Consider the following 16,349-nt stretch of genomic DNA (forward strand, 5'->3'; position numbering starts at 1 on the left):
AGATGCGGCAGAGGCGGAGCAATTGGGAATAAGGGATAGCATTTTTACAGGAGGCAGGTTGGGAGGAGCTGTAGTCCAGGAAACTGTGGGAATCAGTGGGTGTGAAATAGAAGTCTGTGTTGAGCCGGTCGCTGGAAATGGAGATGGAGAGATCCAGAAAGGGGAGGGAGGTGTCCGAGATGGTCCAGGTCTCAATGTGGTCTCCTCTGCATTAAGGATACAGGACGCCAACTTGTGAAATGTTTCAGAGAACATCTCTGGGACTCACACTTTAAGCAACCCCACTGCCCTGTGGCCGAACACTTCAACTCCCCTCCCACTCCGCCAAGGACATGCAAGTCCTGGACCTCCTCCATTGCCAAACTCTAGCCACCCGACGCCTGGAGGAAGAATGCCACGTCTTCCGCCTTGGGACCCTCCAACCACATAGGATCAATGTGGATTTCACCAGTTTCCTTATTTCCCCTCCCCCACCTTATCCAAGATCCAACCTTCCAACTCAGCACCACCATCTTGCACTGTCCTACCTGTCCATCTTCCCTCCCACCTATCTGCTCCACCCTCTTCTCCACCAATCACCTTCACCCTCACCCTAATCCTCATGTTGCATTCCCAGCTACCTTCTCCCCAGTCCCACCACCCCCTCCCGTTTACCTCTCAGATCCCTTGGGACACCCCCTCATTCCTGGTGAAGAGCTTATGCTTGAAACATCGACTCTCCTGCTCCTCGGATGCTGCCTGACTGGCTGTGCTTTTCTCGCACCACACTCCTTCGACTCTGATCTCCAGCATCTGCAGTCCTGACTGTCTCCTCAGAAAGTAGTGTTGCAGTGTTACACAAAATATGACTTATGTAAAATAGATATATATATGTAGTAACATATTTTTTTTTATTTATTTTCAGACTCAGGGGGCAGGATCCCCTCGCTCTTCACCAAGTCACACAATTAGCCGGTCTGTTCCTATACCAATGCCTATCAGATCAACCTCTGCCTGCTCAACTCCAACCCATACACCTCAGGATTCACTGACAGGGGTTGGAGGAGATGTACAGGAAGCATTTGCACAAAGTGAGTCATTCTCAGAAGTAATGTTAAAAAAAGTACATATTAAAGAGAATTTGGTTCTTTTGTATCTGTTCAGAAAGTCGCAATGCATAGGGTGATCAATTTCCTGGTTCACTTTTCTGCACCTCAATACAGTTCCTTCTTTCCCAGATCAGAAGTGCACCAGGGTCAAATTAACATCTAACAACTTCCAAGTGGCTCCAGAGCCATTCTGAACCAAATGTTAGGTGGCCTCTGTATGCTAATTGGAGATCTAAAGCCTACTTAGAACTTTACCATATCCCACAAAAAACAACCAGAGAAATTTGAGAAATGATTTCTTCTTTCTCACTAATAACAGCAAGACAAGTTGTTCTTACATGGACCAAAAAGGTGATAAGAGAAGGAGTTAAGTTTCTCTTTTATGACCTGCTTTGATGTGGAGCCAGGGGTTTCTCTTGGCTTTAGAGCTAATCAACTCAAGGGCAGCTCTAATTACACTCAAGAAGTACAATGCCAACCACTACTTTAAACATTCACTCCCTTCAATATTGATGCACAGTAGCTGCAATTTTATTTCATCTACAAATGCGCTGCAGTAATTCACCATGCGCCTTCAGTAGTACATTCCAAACCCTTGTCCCCTACCAACTAAAAGAGTGGTTAGCACTGCTGTCTCACAGCCCCAGAGACCCTGGTTCAATTCCAGCCTCAGGCAACTGTCTGTGTAGAGTTTGCACATTCTCCCTGTGTCTGTGTGGGTTTCTTCTGGGTGCTCCAGTTTCTACCTACAGTCAAAAGATGTGCAGGTTAGGTGAATTGGCTGTGCTAAATTGTCCATGGTGTTCAGGGATGTGTAGGTTAGGTGCGTTAGTCAGGGGTAAATATAGGGTAGGGACATTGGGTCTGGGTGGGTTACTCTTCGAAGGGTCGGTGTGGACATTTTGGGCCAAAGGAGCTGTTTCCACACTGTAAGGATTCTATGGAAACAAGAAAACACATGGAAACATGACCACATACAAGTTGCCTTCCAAGATATGCAGCATCCTGACAGTTACATTGCCATTTCTTCATTGTTGCTGGGTTAAAATCCAGGAATTCCCTCCCTAACAGCATTGTGGTATACCAACACCAAATGGATGGCAGCTGTCAAGAAGGTTGTTAACCTTCACCTTGAGGACAATTAGGGATAGGCCACAAATTCTGGCCTTGCCAGTGACACTCACTTCTCATCAACAAACTTCTTAAAAATGTTGCTTCCCAACACCACCAGCCCCACTTTGTCCAAGGACATGAATGTTCCATTCGTTCAGTCGCATTCTTAAGAAGCAGCATGGTTGAGGATAAACAACCAAAGCTAGAAATCCATGGATGACTGAAGGTTGAAATAAGGCAGGAAAAGGTGAGATACAATTGTAAAGTTAATAATACAGTGGAGTATCAAGCCAAATACATAATGTTCAGAATAGAAGTCACAACAGGAAGAAAAGGGCAAATGCAGAATGTGAGAATGGATTTTCATCTGATACATTTTCAATAAAAGTCATGGTATTTTATAAACATGTAAATGGAAAAACAAGAGTCAAAGGTATGGTTGAGCGAATTACTGGTCTAGAAGGAGACCTTCCTGCAGAGACTAAAGACATGGCTGAGATACTAAGTGAGTATTTTCAGTAGAGGAAAGGATCCTGCTAATGTTACAATAAAGAAGGAGGCAGTAGTGATATTGGATAGAATAGAAATAGATAGAGAGAAAGGACACAGAAGGTTGGCAATCCTCAAACTGTAAATGTATCTCAGTCAGGATGGGATACATTGTATGTTACTAAAAAAAAAACAAAAGGTGGAAATTGCTGAGGCCCTACTCATATCTTTCAATTATGCCATGATAATGGAGTTGGTGCCAGAGGATTGGAGGATTACAATTTTTACAGCTGTGTTTTTAAGAAGTCTGAGGGAGCAAACCCTGAATTATAATTCGGTCAACCTCATGTAAATAGAAGGGAACATGTCAGACACATAATTAAGGACAAAGTTAATTGATATTTGAAAATCACCTCAGATATGTTCATGGAAAAATGTGTTTGTTTGACTTGAAAAAGTTTTTTGATAGTAACCGAGAGGGTTATAGAGTTAGAGATGTAGAGCACAGAAACAGACCATTCGGTCCAACTCGTCCAGATATCCTAACCTAATCTAGTCCCATTGGCCAGCACTTGGCCCCAGTCCCTCAAAACCCTTCCCATTCATATACCCATCCAGATGCCTTTTAAATGTTGTAATTGTACCAGCCTCCACTACTTCCTCTGGCAGCTCATTACATACACACACCACCCACTGCATGAAAAAGTTGCCCCTTAGGTCCCTTTTAATTCTTTCCCCTCTCACACTAAACTTATACCCTCTAGTTTGGACCCCCACCCCTCCCCCGCCCCAGGAAAAGGCTTTGCCTATTTATCCTATCCATGCCCCTCACAATTTATAAATCTCTCAGCCTCTGACTCTTCAGGGAAAACAGCCCCAGCATATTCAGCGTCTTCTGAGGTCAAACCCTCCAACCCTGGAAACATCCTTGTAAATCTTTTCTGAACCCTTTCAAGTTTCACAACATTCTTTTGATAGGAAGGAGACCAGAATTGCACTCAATATTCCAAACGTTGCCTAACAAAAAGTACTGTGACTATACAGCTGCAACATGACCTCCCAACTCCTATACTTCGTGCTCTTACCAATAAAGGAAAGCATACCAAATGCATTCTTCACTATCCTACCTACATGTGACTCTACATTCAAGGAACAATAAACCTGCACTCCAATGTCTCCTTGTTCAGCAACACTCCCCAGGACCTTACCATTAATTGTATAAGTCCTGCCATGATTTGCTTTTCCAAAATGCACTACCTCTCATTAATTCATGTTATGCAAATAGACTTTGAATAGATACATGTTTTACAAGTCAGATAAATAGATCTGTTAGAAAAAATTAAGCCCATAGGATTGAATGGACAATGGCAACTTAGGATGCAGATTTTGCTAAAGAATGAAAAATAGACTGTAGTGATGAATGATCATTTCTCTAACTCGAGGGATATACAGAGATGCTTTCCAGGGGTTAATATTAGAACCACTGTTCTTTTTAATACATATTAATAAAAATAGAACGGCATGATGGCTCAGTAGTTAGCACTTCTGCCTCACAGCGACGGAGCCCAAGGTTTGATTCTAGCCTTGACTGACTCTCTGTGTGGAGTTTGCCCATCTCCCCATTGCTACATCGGTTTCCTCCAGATATTTCAGTTTCCTCTCACAGTCCAAAGATTATGTTAGGTACAGATTAGATGGATTGGCTATGCTAAATTAACTGGAGTGTTGGGGTTGTGCAGGCCAGGTAGATTAGCCATGGTAAATGTGGGGTTACAGGGATAAAGTAGAGGGCGGGGTTTGGGTGGGATGCTGTTTGGAAAGTCAGTGCAGACTCAATGAGCTGAATGGTTTCTATCTACACTGTAGAGATTTTATGATTTAAGTTCCTCATCTGAACTTTCTGCTGAACCCGGACTGTAGCCCAATCATGCCTGGTGTTTTAACATGTGAAGATGCTGCCTTTCAATATATATACAGCGCTAGTATTGAAACTGGTGGCTGTGAAATAAAATCTTGCAGTTATATAGTGCCCTTCATGACCTTGATATTCCAAAGTGCTTTACAAGCAATGAAATACTTTTGAATTATAGTCACTAATATGCACACAGTCAGCTCCCACAAATAGCAATGCGATCATGAGAAGATAGTTTATTATTGCAAAGTTGATTGAGGACTAAATAGTATAAATAATATGAGAGATGTTAAAGTATCATCATGGAATCTTTTATAGGCATCTGATAGGGCAGATTATGTTGGGGTTTCTTTGGTACATTCTTCCTCTGTCACTTCTTGCTTCTGCATCACTGGTTATGAGCTGCCATTATCCATTTTCAGCCACAGCCATTCCAATGATAGCAGGCACTATCTGTTCCATGGTGTTCAGAACATGTATCCCTACCTGTCTATGCCAGTTAGGAATGCTTCCTCAGGTTTTGTGCCACTTTGTTCTACAAGAGAGAGGGACGTGTGTCAGCATGTGTTGTCAAATGTGTTTAGGTGATAGGACTATCTTGGTGGTGTAATGTCAGTAAGCTATGAGATGTTGGTGTGAGATTTGCAGTAGCGTGAGGTGTGAGAGTGAGCTGAAGCTATAAATGTGTGACAAAAACAGAAATTGCTGGGAAAGCTCAGCAGGCCTGGCAGCATTTGTAGAGAGAAATCAGAGTTAACATTTCAGGTCCAGTGATCATTCCTCAAAACTGGTGGAGCTAAGAAAATTTCAGTTTATATGCAGAAAATAGGTTGAGGGAGGGTCTAAGGAGAAAACAATAGATGAAAATAAAGCCCAAAGAGACAGAAGAATAGTTGGACAAAGGAGTGGATAATGATCTGACTAGGAGAGTGAATAGCTGTAAATGTGTGGTGAAAGTCATATTTAATAGAGATTGTTAGCATCTAAAGGTGATCAAACAGATGTGAAGATACAATACAGACTGCTAGCATTGATCTGGCCTTGCCTGTTCAAACTTTTTTTGGAGTGCTCATTAGCTCCTGCCTGCCTTTGGCACCAAGATCTCCAATCTTGCATCTGAGATCCTTGGATCATTTCTCTGCTATGTTGTACAATTAATTGTTGTTGCTCCCTGCACCAACTTTTAAGTACCAGTCCAATTTTACCCTCCAAACTTGTCCAATAGCAGAAGGAGTGGTGACCTGAAGGCACTCAAGGTGATTGGTGTTATTCTGAATATGGAATGCAATGCTTGAAGGGGTGATGAAATGGACTCAGTGGTAGCATTCAAAAGAGAATTACATAAATACCTAAGGGCAAACATTTTTAGAGTGATGGATAAAGGACAGGGGAGTAGAATGAATTGCGGAGCTCCTCATTTTGTACCAAAAATTCAATGAATTAATGTTTTAGCAGAAATGTTTATTTTAAAAAGGCAAATATAACAGTATGAAAGATACAGAAATTGAATTGCATGACATTATCCTTGTGTTGACTTGTATCTTTTCTTAAAAAGCTAACTATGTTAACTTTGTAGGCTCCAGGAGAAATTTGAGAAATGACCTGCTGGTGGCAGCAGATTCCATTACAAACACAATGTCATCTTTGGTAAAAGAGTTGAATTCAGGTAAGTAATTGCAATTTGTATCTGTCTTCATATATTATTCTCATAGATTAATTTCATGATTAGCCTTGAAGTTTTTTTATGATCAATTTTCCAAATTCCAAGTGCAGATTTTTTAAATGATTTCAATACCTGTCCTGGATCCTTAAAATGTCTCTGCTTGTCTGCTAGAATCATAGAGATATGCAGGACGGAAACAGACCCTTCGGTCCAAGTTGTCCATGCCAACCAGATATCCCAACCCAATCTAGTCCCACCTGCCAGCATTCTTCCCAATAATTTTGCACATTGATAATACTCTAATCTGCCATTCATTACATCCTAATTCTTGATTATATTCAACTGGGCCCACTATCACTCTACCAACTCATTTTATGATCGGACATCTATTATCAGTTAAAAACAAATTACTGCTAATGCAGGAGACCTGAAATAAAAATAAAGTGTTGCAGATATCCAACAGGTCTGATACTATCTGTGGACAGAGAAGCAGTTAACACAGAGTCCAATGTGACTGCTCCCTAGAACTATACTTTTCCAGTTATCTGCTGTCTGCAGTTAACTATATCTCCTTGCTCAATATCAATTTGTAACAACTCGTCACTTTAAAGATGCAGAGTTGAAAAATGTGATGCTGGAAGAACACAGAAGGCCAGACAGCATCCAAGGAGCAGGAGAATCGATGTTTCAGGCATAAGCCCTTCTTCAGGAAATTTCAAGATGCAGCCTACCATTGATCCCTGAGTACAGGCCACTTGCACTATCCATTTGGAATGGGGTCAACTGATCACCCATAGATTAGCTAAATAAATTTTTCCCATCTATTTCCAACAATTCCTTTATTTATTCAATGTTATTCTTATTTAAATCCAAAAGGCAGTCTTGCAGCTTTGCTTGCTGGCCTGATTGTATCTTTGTTAGCAAGATTGTCATTATGGTGAATGTACTGTCTTAGTGGTTAGTCTCCAGTTTGTTAATTATAACTAATTCAGGTATTGCCAGGTTTTTTGTAAAATTGACAAAATATTGCTGTGGAAAATTGGAATGCATTGAATAAATTGGTTCCTGTATGTGTTACTGCTTTTCACCTAGTAGAACATAGAACAGTATAGGCCCTTCCGCCCACAGTGTTGTGCCGAGCTTTTATCTTATTCTAAGATCAACCTAACATACACACCTCTCAATTTTCTGCCATCCATGTGCTTGTCCAGCAGTTGCTTAAATATCCTTAATGTCTCCGACTCTATTACCACCGCTGGGAGTGCATTTCTCGCACCCACTCTCTGCGTAAAGAACCTACCTCTGACATCTCTCCTATACATTCCTCCAATCACCTTAAAACTATGACTCTTTGTGACAGCCATTTCTGCCCTAGTCTCTTTCCACCCCACCAACCTCTGGATACATCGCATCATCCTCTGCTATTTCTGTCACCTACAAACAGACTCCACCACCAAGGATATTTTCCCTCCCTACCCCTATCTGCATTCCAGAGAGACCATTCTCTCTGCGACTCCCTTGTTAGGTCCACGCCCCCCACCAACCCACCTTCCACTCCTGGCACCTTGCCTGCCACCACAAGAAGTAGAAAGCCCACACCTCACCCCTCACTTCCATCCAAGGCCCCAAAGGATCCTTCCACATCTGACAGAGATTTACCTGTTCTTCCACACACACCATGTACTGTGTCCATTGCTCTTGATGTGGTCTCCTGTACACTGGGGAGACAGGATGCCAACTTGCAGAATATTTCAGAGAATACCTCTGGGACACACTCACTAAACAACCCTGTGGTGAACACTTTAACTCCCCCTCCCACACCGTCAAGGACATGCAGGTCCTGGGCTTCCTCCACCGCCCAACTCTAGGCACCCGACGCCTGGAGGAAGAATGCCTCATCTTCTGCCTTGGGACCCTCCAACCACACAAAATCAATGTGGATTTCACCAGTTTCCTCATTTCCCCTGCCCTCACCTAATCCCAGATCCGACCTTCCAACTAGGCACCACGCTCTTGAACTTCCATCTTCCTTCCAATCTATCCACTCCACCCTCCTCTCCGACCTTCATCCCCATCTTCATCTACCTATCGCATTCCCAGCTACCTTCCCCGCAGCCTCCCTCCCTCCCATTTATCTCACAGTGCCCTTGAGCCACTCCCTCATTCCTGATGAAGACTTTATGTTTGAAACGTCGACTCTTCTGCTGTTCAGATGCTACTGACTGGCTGTGTTTTTCCAGCACCACACTCTTCTACTCTGATGTCCAGCATCTGATGTCCTCACTTTCTCCTGCCAACTTGGGTGGCAACTTTAAGGGATCTATGTACGTGGCCCCAAGATTCTGCTGTTCCTCCACACTGCCAAGAGCCCTGTCTTTAAACCTGTATTCAGCATTCAAATTCGATCTTCCAAAATGAATCACGTCGCATTTAACCAGGTTGAATTCCATCTGTCACTTCTCAGCCCAGTTCTGCATCCTGTCAATGTCTTGTTGTAGCCTGCAACAGCCCTCGACGCTATCCACAACACCATTGACCTTTGTGTCATCGGCAAACTTACTAACCCACCCTTCCACTTCTTCATCTGTCATTTATAAAAACTACAAACAGCAGAGGCCCGAGAACAGATCCTGTGGGACACCACCGGTCACCAGCCTCTAGGGGGAGTACCTATACATAAAATAATTTGTTAACAGTGTTCTTCTTTTGGGAATTAGCATGTACATATGTAAAATTATCACTGTGTGGAGATTGTCTTGCACATTGTGATTCCCTCTAATAATTGCATTCACTTGGATCTCTTCCTTCTGCCGATAGGTTTACATTAATACAATATTTCATTACACCCCAATCTCTCCTTTTTCTGACTTTCTCTACCATTTCTAAAATGTCCTTTATTTGGATATACTTAGCTCCAATCCTGTACTAAATTTATACTGCTTGTTCCTTTCATCATTGGTCATGGTAATTTTGATACAAAAGACAATTTTCATGATTAAGTGTCTTCTCTCCTAACTTTTCACCTCTAGGTTCCCTCCCTGTTAATTTTATAATTTTATTTAATTTCTATGAAGTTTTCAACCTTCATATTCTATTTTCTCTCCCAGATCCCTCCAAGGTCGATTTAGGTGAAGCTTACCTGATTGGAAGTGTTGTACCAATTTTGGAAGTGGTCCCAGTGTAAAAGATTCCATTTTACACTGTCTATGATGTCACTTCCTGACAAGGCTTAGACATAAATAGCAATCTCTTAAAGTAAACGAAGCCCTTGGAACCAGAGCCCAAGAATATCTTAAAGGGACGAAAGAAAGGGAGCAACTTACTGGACTTTAGCTAATGATCTTTAGCTAATTGGGCGGCACGGTGGCTCTGTGGTTAGCACTGCTGCCTCACAGCACCAGGCACCCAGATTTGATTCCAGCCTCAGGCAACTGTCTGTCTGGAGTTTTCACATTCTCCCCGTGTCTGTGTGGGTTTCCTCCAGGTGCTCCGGTTTCCTCCCACAGTCCAAAGATGTGCAGGTCAGGTGAATTGGCCACGCTAAATTGCCCATAGTGTTAGGTACAGTAGTCAGAGGGAAATGGTCTGGGTGGGTAACTTTTCGGAGGGTCAGTGTGAAGGGCCTGTTTCCACACTGCAGGGAATCTAACCTAATCTAATCTCCCAAGCAATTAATAATAAGTAGCTGAACCATCCAATATAATAAACAATACAAATGTATAAGTACTGTTGATGCTGTAAATTTGAAATAAAAATTGAAAGCTTAGGTTATGAGGAACAGAAGTAATGTTTCAGGTCAGTGTCCCTCTGTCAGAACAGAAATAATCAGGTCCCCTAGTTTGATTCATGGTCTGTGCTGTCTCAGCTGATCTCATACTGGTAGTCATGATCCTTAATCCATAAAGATTAGGGACAGGAAGCTAGGGAGAATTCTTGCTTCAATGAAAATGTTCAGTTCCTCAAGTCTGATTTACCATTTAATTAAATCCTACCTGATCATCTGCTTCAGTTCAGTACTAATTTCTGTGATATCCTTTGATGTCATTAGATTCAAAAATCTTTTAATTTCTGTTCTGAACATGCTCAGTGATGCAACCATGTGGATAGAGAATCTTAAAGATTCACTATCCCAAAACTTAGAAGTGGGTAAAAAGCTTAGTAGGTGGAATATTATGTAGGAAAATGTGAGGTTTTGCACTTTGGCCGGAAGAGTAGAGGAGCTAAATATTATGTAAATGGAGAAAGACTGCAGAAAACTATAGAACAAAGGGATTTGACAGTCCTCGTCCATGAATCACTAAAAGCTAGCATCCAGGTTCAGCGGATAATAGCGAAGGATATAAAAGCAGGGAGATTTTGCTAAAACTATACAAGGCACTTGTCAGACATAGCTGTAAGATTGTGAACAGTTTTGGGCCCCTTATCAAAGGAAAGATATATTGGCATTGGAGGCAGTCCAGACAATGTTCACTTGACTGATACCAAGTATGTCGGACTGTCAGAAAGGAGAGATTGAGTTGGTTGGGCCTGTACTTGTTGGAGTTTAGAAGAATGAAAGACGACCTTACTAAAACTTACAAGAGTTTTCGGAGATTTGACAGGGTAAGTGTGGAGAAGTTGTTTCTCCTTGTGGGAGAGTCTAGCACCAGACAGCATAATCTCAGAGTAAGGAGTGGTTGCACATTTAAGATAGAAATATGGAGCAATTTCTTCTTTCAGGGAAGTGATTATGCAGAGTTTTTTATTGCATAAAAATATATTTTAAAATTTGGATCTATTTGTCACTCCTTATTTATTTTACTTCACTCTAACATACTCCATTTGAATTGTATTAACATGGAGCAAATGTGTACCAAGCAACATCATTTACAGAAACATTGTTTTGAGCAATCTAAAAATAATGCGAGAGAAGACTTTTCCATGTTCTCAAAACTGTGCTATAAATAAACATATTCAGTTCATCCTTGAACTTGTGCATACCTTGCCTGTTAATATTCAGTCTTTGAGTTAGTGAAATACTGTTAGAGGTATTTTCAGTATACTGCCAATACCATAAGTGGGGGAAGGTGTGCAGGCCCAAGAATACTGGCGCCACCATCATGATTGTTTCCCAAGCCTTCTGGCTCCAAGGCAGATTAGTGGTCAGCAGGGTTACTTATCACTGCAAGATGGACAGCCAGTTGAGACCATTAAAGCTTTATTAAGGGCGAAAAGGAAAGTTTGATGATTTGAATGTGTGGAATAAAAGACCACTCTATGAATGGTGGCCTGGCTGCTAAACCTGGTTGTATTCAGCATTTTAAAAGTTGGTGAGAGTGCCTGCATGTTGAACCACCTTCTCGTGTATTTATCTTCTAATGCAAACAGCAGCTGTTCTCAAGCTGAAAAGCCTTTATATTGGTCATCCAGCCTTCAGTACATCACCTAATTGAATAGAAAACCTGTTGCATGAAAATGAAGGTAGCTGTCATGTGAAAACCCCTTCAAGTAGCTTTCCAGGATGTATTTCTAGATAACAGAAAATCTCAACACCTGTTTTCTGCTCCAGAGGGTATATTCAGGACATTTTGTGTAAGATTTTCATGCAGTGAGAGTATTTAGAAAGAACATTTAGTGTTGCATTTGTTTTTCCTTTAATCTTTTTATGTACTAAGGTATTAAACAATATGAAGCAAAGATAATGATTAAGGTCACAGATTAGCCATGATCTAATTGATTGACAGAACAAGCTGGAAGGGATAAATGGCCTCTTGATGTTCCTGTGTTCGTATGGGTCTTGTCCATGGTATTGCCAATATGCTTCTGGACCATACAGACCAAGAAGGCACCAGATTCAATCTCAACTTTTGTGGAGTCAATAAATCTTAAATCATTTAGGATCACTATCCATTAATTCTTCCGAAGATTTATGTTTCATCTTTCTTGCAGAAGAATGACTTACAATTGAGGTGAGGTTACTGCTGCAGCCAGGTTCAATAAGGTAACTTGAAAAAAAACTACAGAGTGACATGAGTTTTACAATGTCATACAAGGAAGCATCGGCCTCTTCTATCCATTTCTTCTGAAATAGTCTGGCAGTTAACTTGTTGTGTTCAATTGAGGGCCTGCAGTCAACATGTTTCTGGCCTGTGACTTATGCCACATTTAAGAATTATTGTTCCATATCATCAGCTTCTCACAAACAGATAAAATTGACCCTTCAAAATTGCGATAGAGTGCTTGATTGTCACAATGGCCTGAAACATTGAGCAACTGCTCAATCACCTCATGTACTGGGAAACCAATCAGGAGTGATCAGTCATATCCAAGCAGTGGTCACCTAGATTCTTGTATTTGAATGATTGTTCAAAAAAGCATTTATGTAAGGGACTTCATTTGGTACACATTTGCTCCATGTTATTGCAATTCAATGGGAGTATTGTGAAGTGAAGAAAAATAAAAGTGAATTAAGGAATGACAAAGAAATCCAAATTCTAAAAATATCTCTTTTCTTATATTTACCAAAATTAAAGAACACAAATGAGTTTATAACTCAGAATATAACAGTGCTGTGTCTGGTTTGAAATTGCATTCTGACTTAACTTTAAAATTTAGACACCCTGAGTGGGCATACTTGAGTATTATTTGAATTAGGATAGTAAGTGGACTGTCTTGAAATAATGACCCCAAAGAGGAACTGGGAAAATAACTAGTGATGATTCCTTCACAAAGTAGTTCATGCCAGTCAGGCAGTTGTCAAGCCAGCAGCAAATCTTTTCCCTGGAATCAGGATCCTGCGTCAGAAAGCCTACCTACTGAGAGTTCCTGACTGATCAAAAACTCTTTTTAATGGTATTGCCATGGTGAGACAGTGGCTGAAACAACAACACCTGAGGCTCAGGATGCAGGCCATAGGTCAGTTGCGAAATACAGTTTATGCCGGAGGGGTGTAGGAAAGTCAGCAATAAGGGCAGCATGTGGCTCTCAGCAGACTCCCCTTTCCAAGGCCAGGTCTTGATCAACCAGTGAGCGTATTTGAAATAGTGACACCTTTAGAGATGGCAAACAAGCATACCAGTGTGTTTGACCTCTTAAGGGCCTGAATTTGCAGCAGTCAGGAAGTCTGTTCATGGGCCTCCTGACCACGGACTTAATCAGTAACGGAGTCTCGATTCATCATTTACCCACCCAATTAAATGGCCCTCACCAAAGTTGCCATGCAAGAGTTCCATCCCATGTGCAACCCACAGTCAACTTTCATTCTCATACCCAGTGTTATGAAATATGAAATCTTGTGTCATTGTTTCTTCTATATAGACTTGCACTTAACTAAATTCTAAAAGCTTAAGTGATTTAAGTCTAACCTTGCAGGCAACTTGTAATTTAAATTACAAAAAAAAATTCCACTTTTCCTTCTGGCACAAATGAACTTTGCACTCAATTCTTATAGAACCAGTTCAAAGTGATTCTTAGCACCAAAGAGCTTACTTCGATTCTTTCCATTTCTCAGTCTAGTAACTTTTAAGATCAGAACAGAATTTCACATGAAGTGTTTTTCTCTGATATATACTCTTCAACCACAACATGGGAATATCTTCCAACCTTTTCTTAACTGCTTATGAATTTGAAATTTTCAACCTGATCCTATGCCCCTATCTGTATTTTTACTTGGTAAACCACAGGGCCTTGCTGCCTGTAGCTAGCAGAATAACCTTGTATGTGAATTGCAGGGAATATGTTGGACCCTTTCCCTCAAAAAGCCCATCTCCACAGCAATGTGATTCACATAAGATTGCTGATTAATTATTTCAACTGAGACTCTCAACTGAAATCAAGTTTTATCTTGGGACAGTTTCAAGCACATGTTTTTGCAACCCTCAACATGTTTCTGGAACTTTGGTGAGTCACAGTCTATCTGTTGTTAGCACACAGAATTCTTCCTTTGTCTCCAAATATAAACACCTTGCACCTTATTCCCAGTAAAACAATCTGGATACACTAGAATCTCTAACAATGAAATGACCCAGGTCTCCTGTCAAGCAGACTTCAGAGCAATTCATATGACACCTCTTCATTTTAACTTATATTAAAGACAATCCCAAAACCTACCAATCTTCTAAATCTCAATGACTACACCAGCATTGATCTTTCAACAACTGCACGTGGTCTGCACTAGCCAACTTTCTGATCAATTGAGCACCTCTCTATTCCTCCTCTCATTGTTCTTAAAAAGCAAAGGCACAAGACACATTTCCATTGGAAAATCTACTGTTTGGCTCTGAACTTTGGTTCTGAAATGGCTATTCCACAGCAAAATGGCAAAATAGGCAATTGTGGAAAACAATAGCGAATGCACTAATATTTCAGAAATGCATGAAAATCAGGATAGAGTTTTCATGCAATACTTTTGATTGAAGATCTTTTTGTGATTCCGAGAGATTAAAGAAATCTTTGATGCTAGTTAATAGAATTTTTATATGTAAATATCGGTATTTGAGAAGTAAATCACTTCATGCACAGAAAAGATGCAGATTTTTAGGATGCTTTATTGCACCAATTCACTTTCCCTAAAAGTCATTACTAGGTCTCAAGTCCTTCACCTTACATTATGTTGAAAATATAACAAATGATAACCCTATTCAAAAATTGACAACCCTCATTATCCCATTTACAATATAATGTTGGGCCTTAGTAGTTGAGTGTAATAAAAGTGAAGACCATCTCATAATCTTCATATATATATATATATATATATATATTGCACATTATACATAGAAGCGCAAACGTATCTGTGTCATTGCTCATGATAGTTCTGCTTTAACTTCAGCAGAGGCTGGGAGTGAGACAGAAAGCAATGTGGACTCAGATTTTGGTCGTGCTCATTTAGATGACATAGTGCTTTCACCAACTTCTGAGAAGGCCTTTCTAGCTCAAATTAATGCAAGAAACCCCAGCTATGTGCACAGTGCTGCTGCAACAGGAACAATTCAAAGTGATATGTAAGTATGAGTAATTATTATCTTTATCATTATGAATTGAATACAGATTTGAATTGTTAGGCACATAGACATTTGTAACAAAGTTCTACTTTATTCCTTGTTCTGAAAATTATTTTAGCTATAGTTCTCTCTTCACTGCAGATATACCCTTCACTTCCACCCACTCTCCCCTTACCACGCACCTGCTGACAAGGGATAATACCTCTGCACAACAATTTCATAATAGAATCATACAGTATAGAAGATGCCCTTTGGCCTATCAAGTCTGCACTGATAAAAAAAAAGTTCTAAATTTACACTAGTCCCACTTTTCAGCAATTAGCCCATAGCTTTGATTGTTATAACATTTCAAGTGCTCGTCCATATACTTTTTAAAGGTTGTGAGGTTTCTTGCCTCTGCTGCCCTCCCAGATGGTGCATTCCTGATTCTCACCATCCTCTGCATGAAAAATCTTTTCCACAAATCCCCTCTAGGCCTTTCACTTTAAAAGTCCTTATTATTGACCCTTCAACAAAATGGAATTGCTGCTTCCTATCCACGTTGACCATGCCCCTCATAATCTTACATCGCTCAATCTGGCCCTCAGATTTCTTTGCTCAGAAAAATGGGAGCACTACAGCTACGAAGGGTTAATTATCATTTGCTAAGCCGTGATTGTAAGAGCATGTATTTGACTGAAAAGATTCTGGATTTCCTTCCAAAATTCTTTATCAAATTTGTGAATACAAATGTAAATAGAGCGAAAAGAAATGAAGCAAAGCTGCTGCTTTTAAAATTCTGTTTCTTTTAAGTGTTGCAGAAGATGGTGAATCATACATTAGAACTGATGTTGAAAGTTATGAAAATGAATCTGTCCATCAACTTGAACGGGAGTTGAAGCTGGAAGAATATCTGAAGCAGAAATTGCAAGATGAGAACTATCAGGTGAGACAGGACAGTATGTATAGATGTACTAAATCTACTAGATGCAACATTTTGTCGCAACCACTTTGCAAGAAAATAAACTGATATTCATGACTTTGCTTAATCAGAATAATAAGACCATAAGACATAGGAGCGGAAGTAAGGCCATTCGGCCCATCGAGTCTACTCCGCCATTCAATCA

General features: G+C 40.6%; 1 protein-coding gene across 1 annotated transcript in view; it reads left to right on the forward strand.

The window, feature by feature from the left end:
• Positions 1–16,349, forward strand: part of dtna (dystrobrevin, alpha) — a 198,586-nt gene that overhangs the window by 166,935 nt on the left and 15,302 nt on the right. The window contains exons 18-21 of the mRNA XM_043689334.1: positions 905–1,070; positions 6,179–6,268; positions 15,072–15,243; positions 16,036–16,168. Of these exons, the coding sequence (XP_043545269.1) occupies positions 905–1,070; positions 6,179–6,268; positions 15,072–15,243; positions 16,036–16,168 (561 nt within the window). The remainder of the gene's footprint in view (positions 1–904; positions 1,071–6,178; positions 6,269–15,071; positions 15,244–16,035; positions 16,169–16,349) is intronic.

The sequence above is a fragment of the Chiloscyllium plagiosum genome, chromosome 4 (assembly GCF_004010195.1).
Source record: "Chiloscyllium plagiosum isolate BGI_BamShark_2017 chromosome 4, ASM401019v2, whole genome shotgun sequence".
NCBI classification, from domain to species: domain Eukaryota; kingdom Metazoa; phylum Chordata; class Chondrichthyes; order Orectolobiformes; family Hemiscylliidae; genus Chiloscyllium; species Chiloscyllium plagiosum.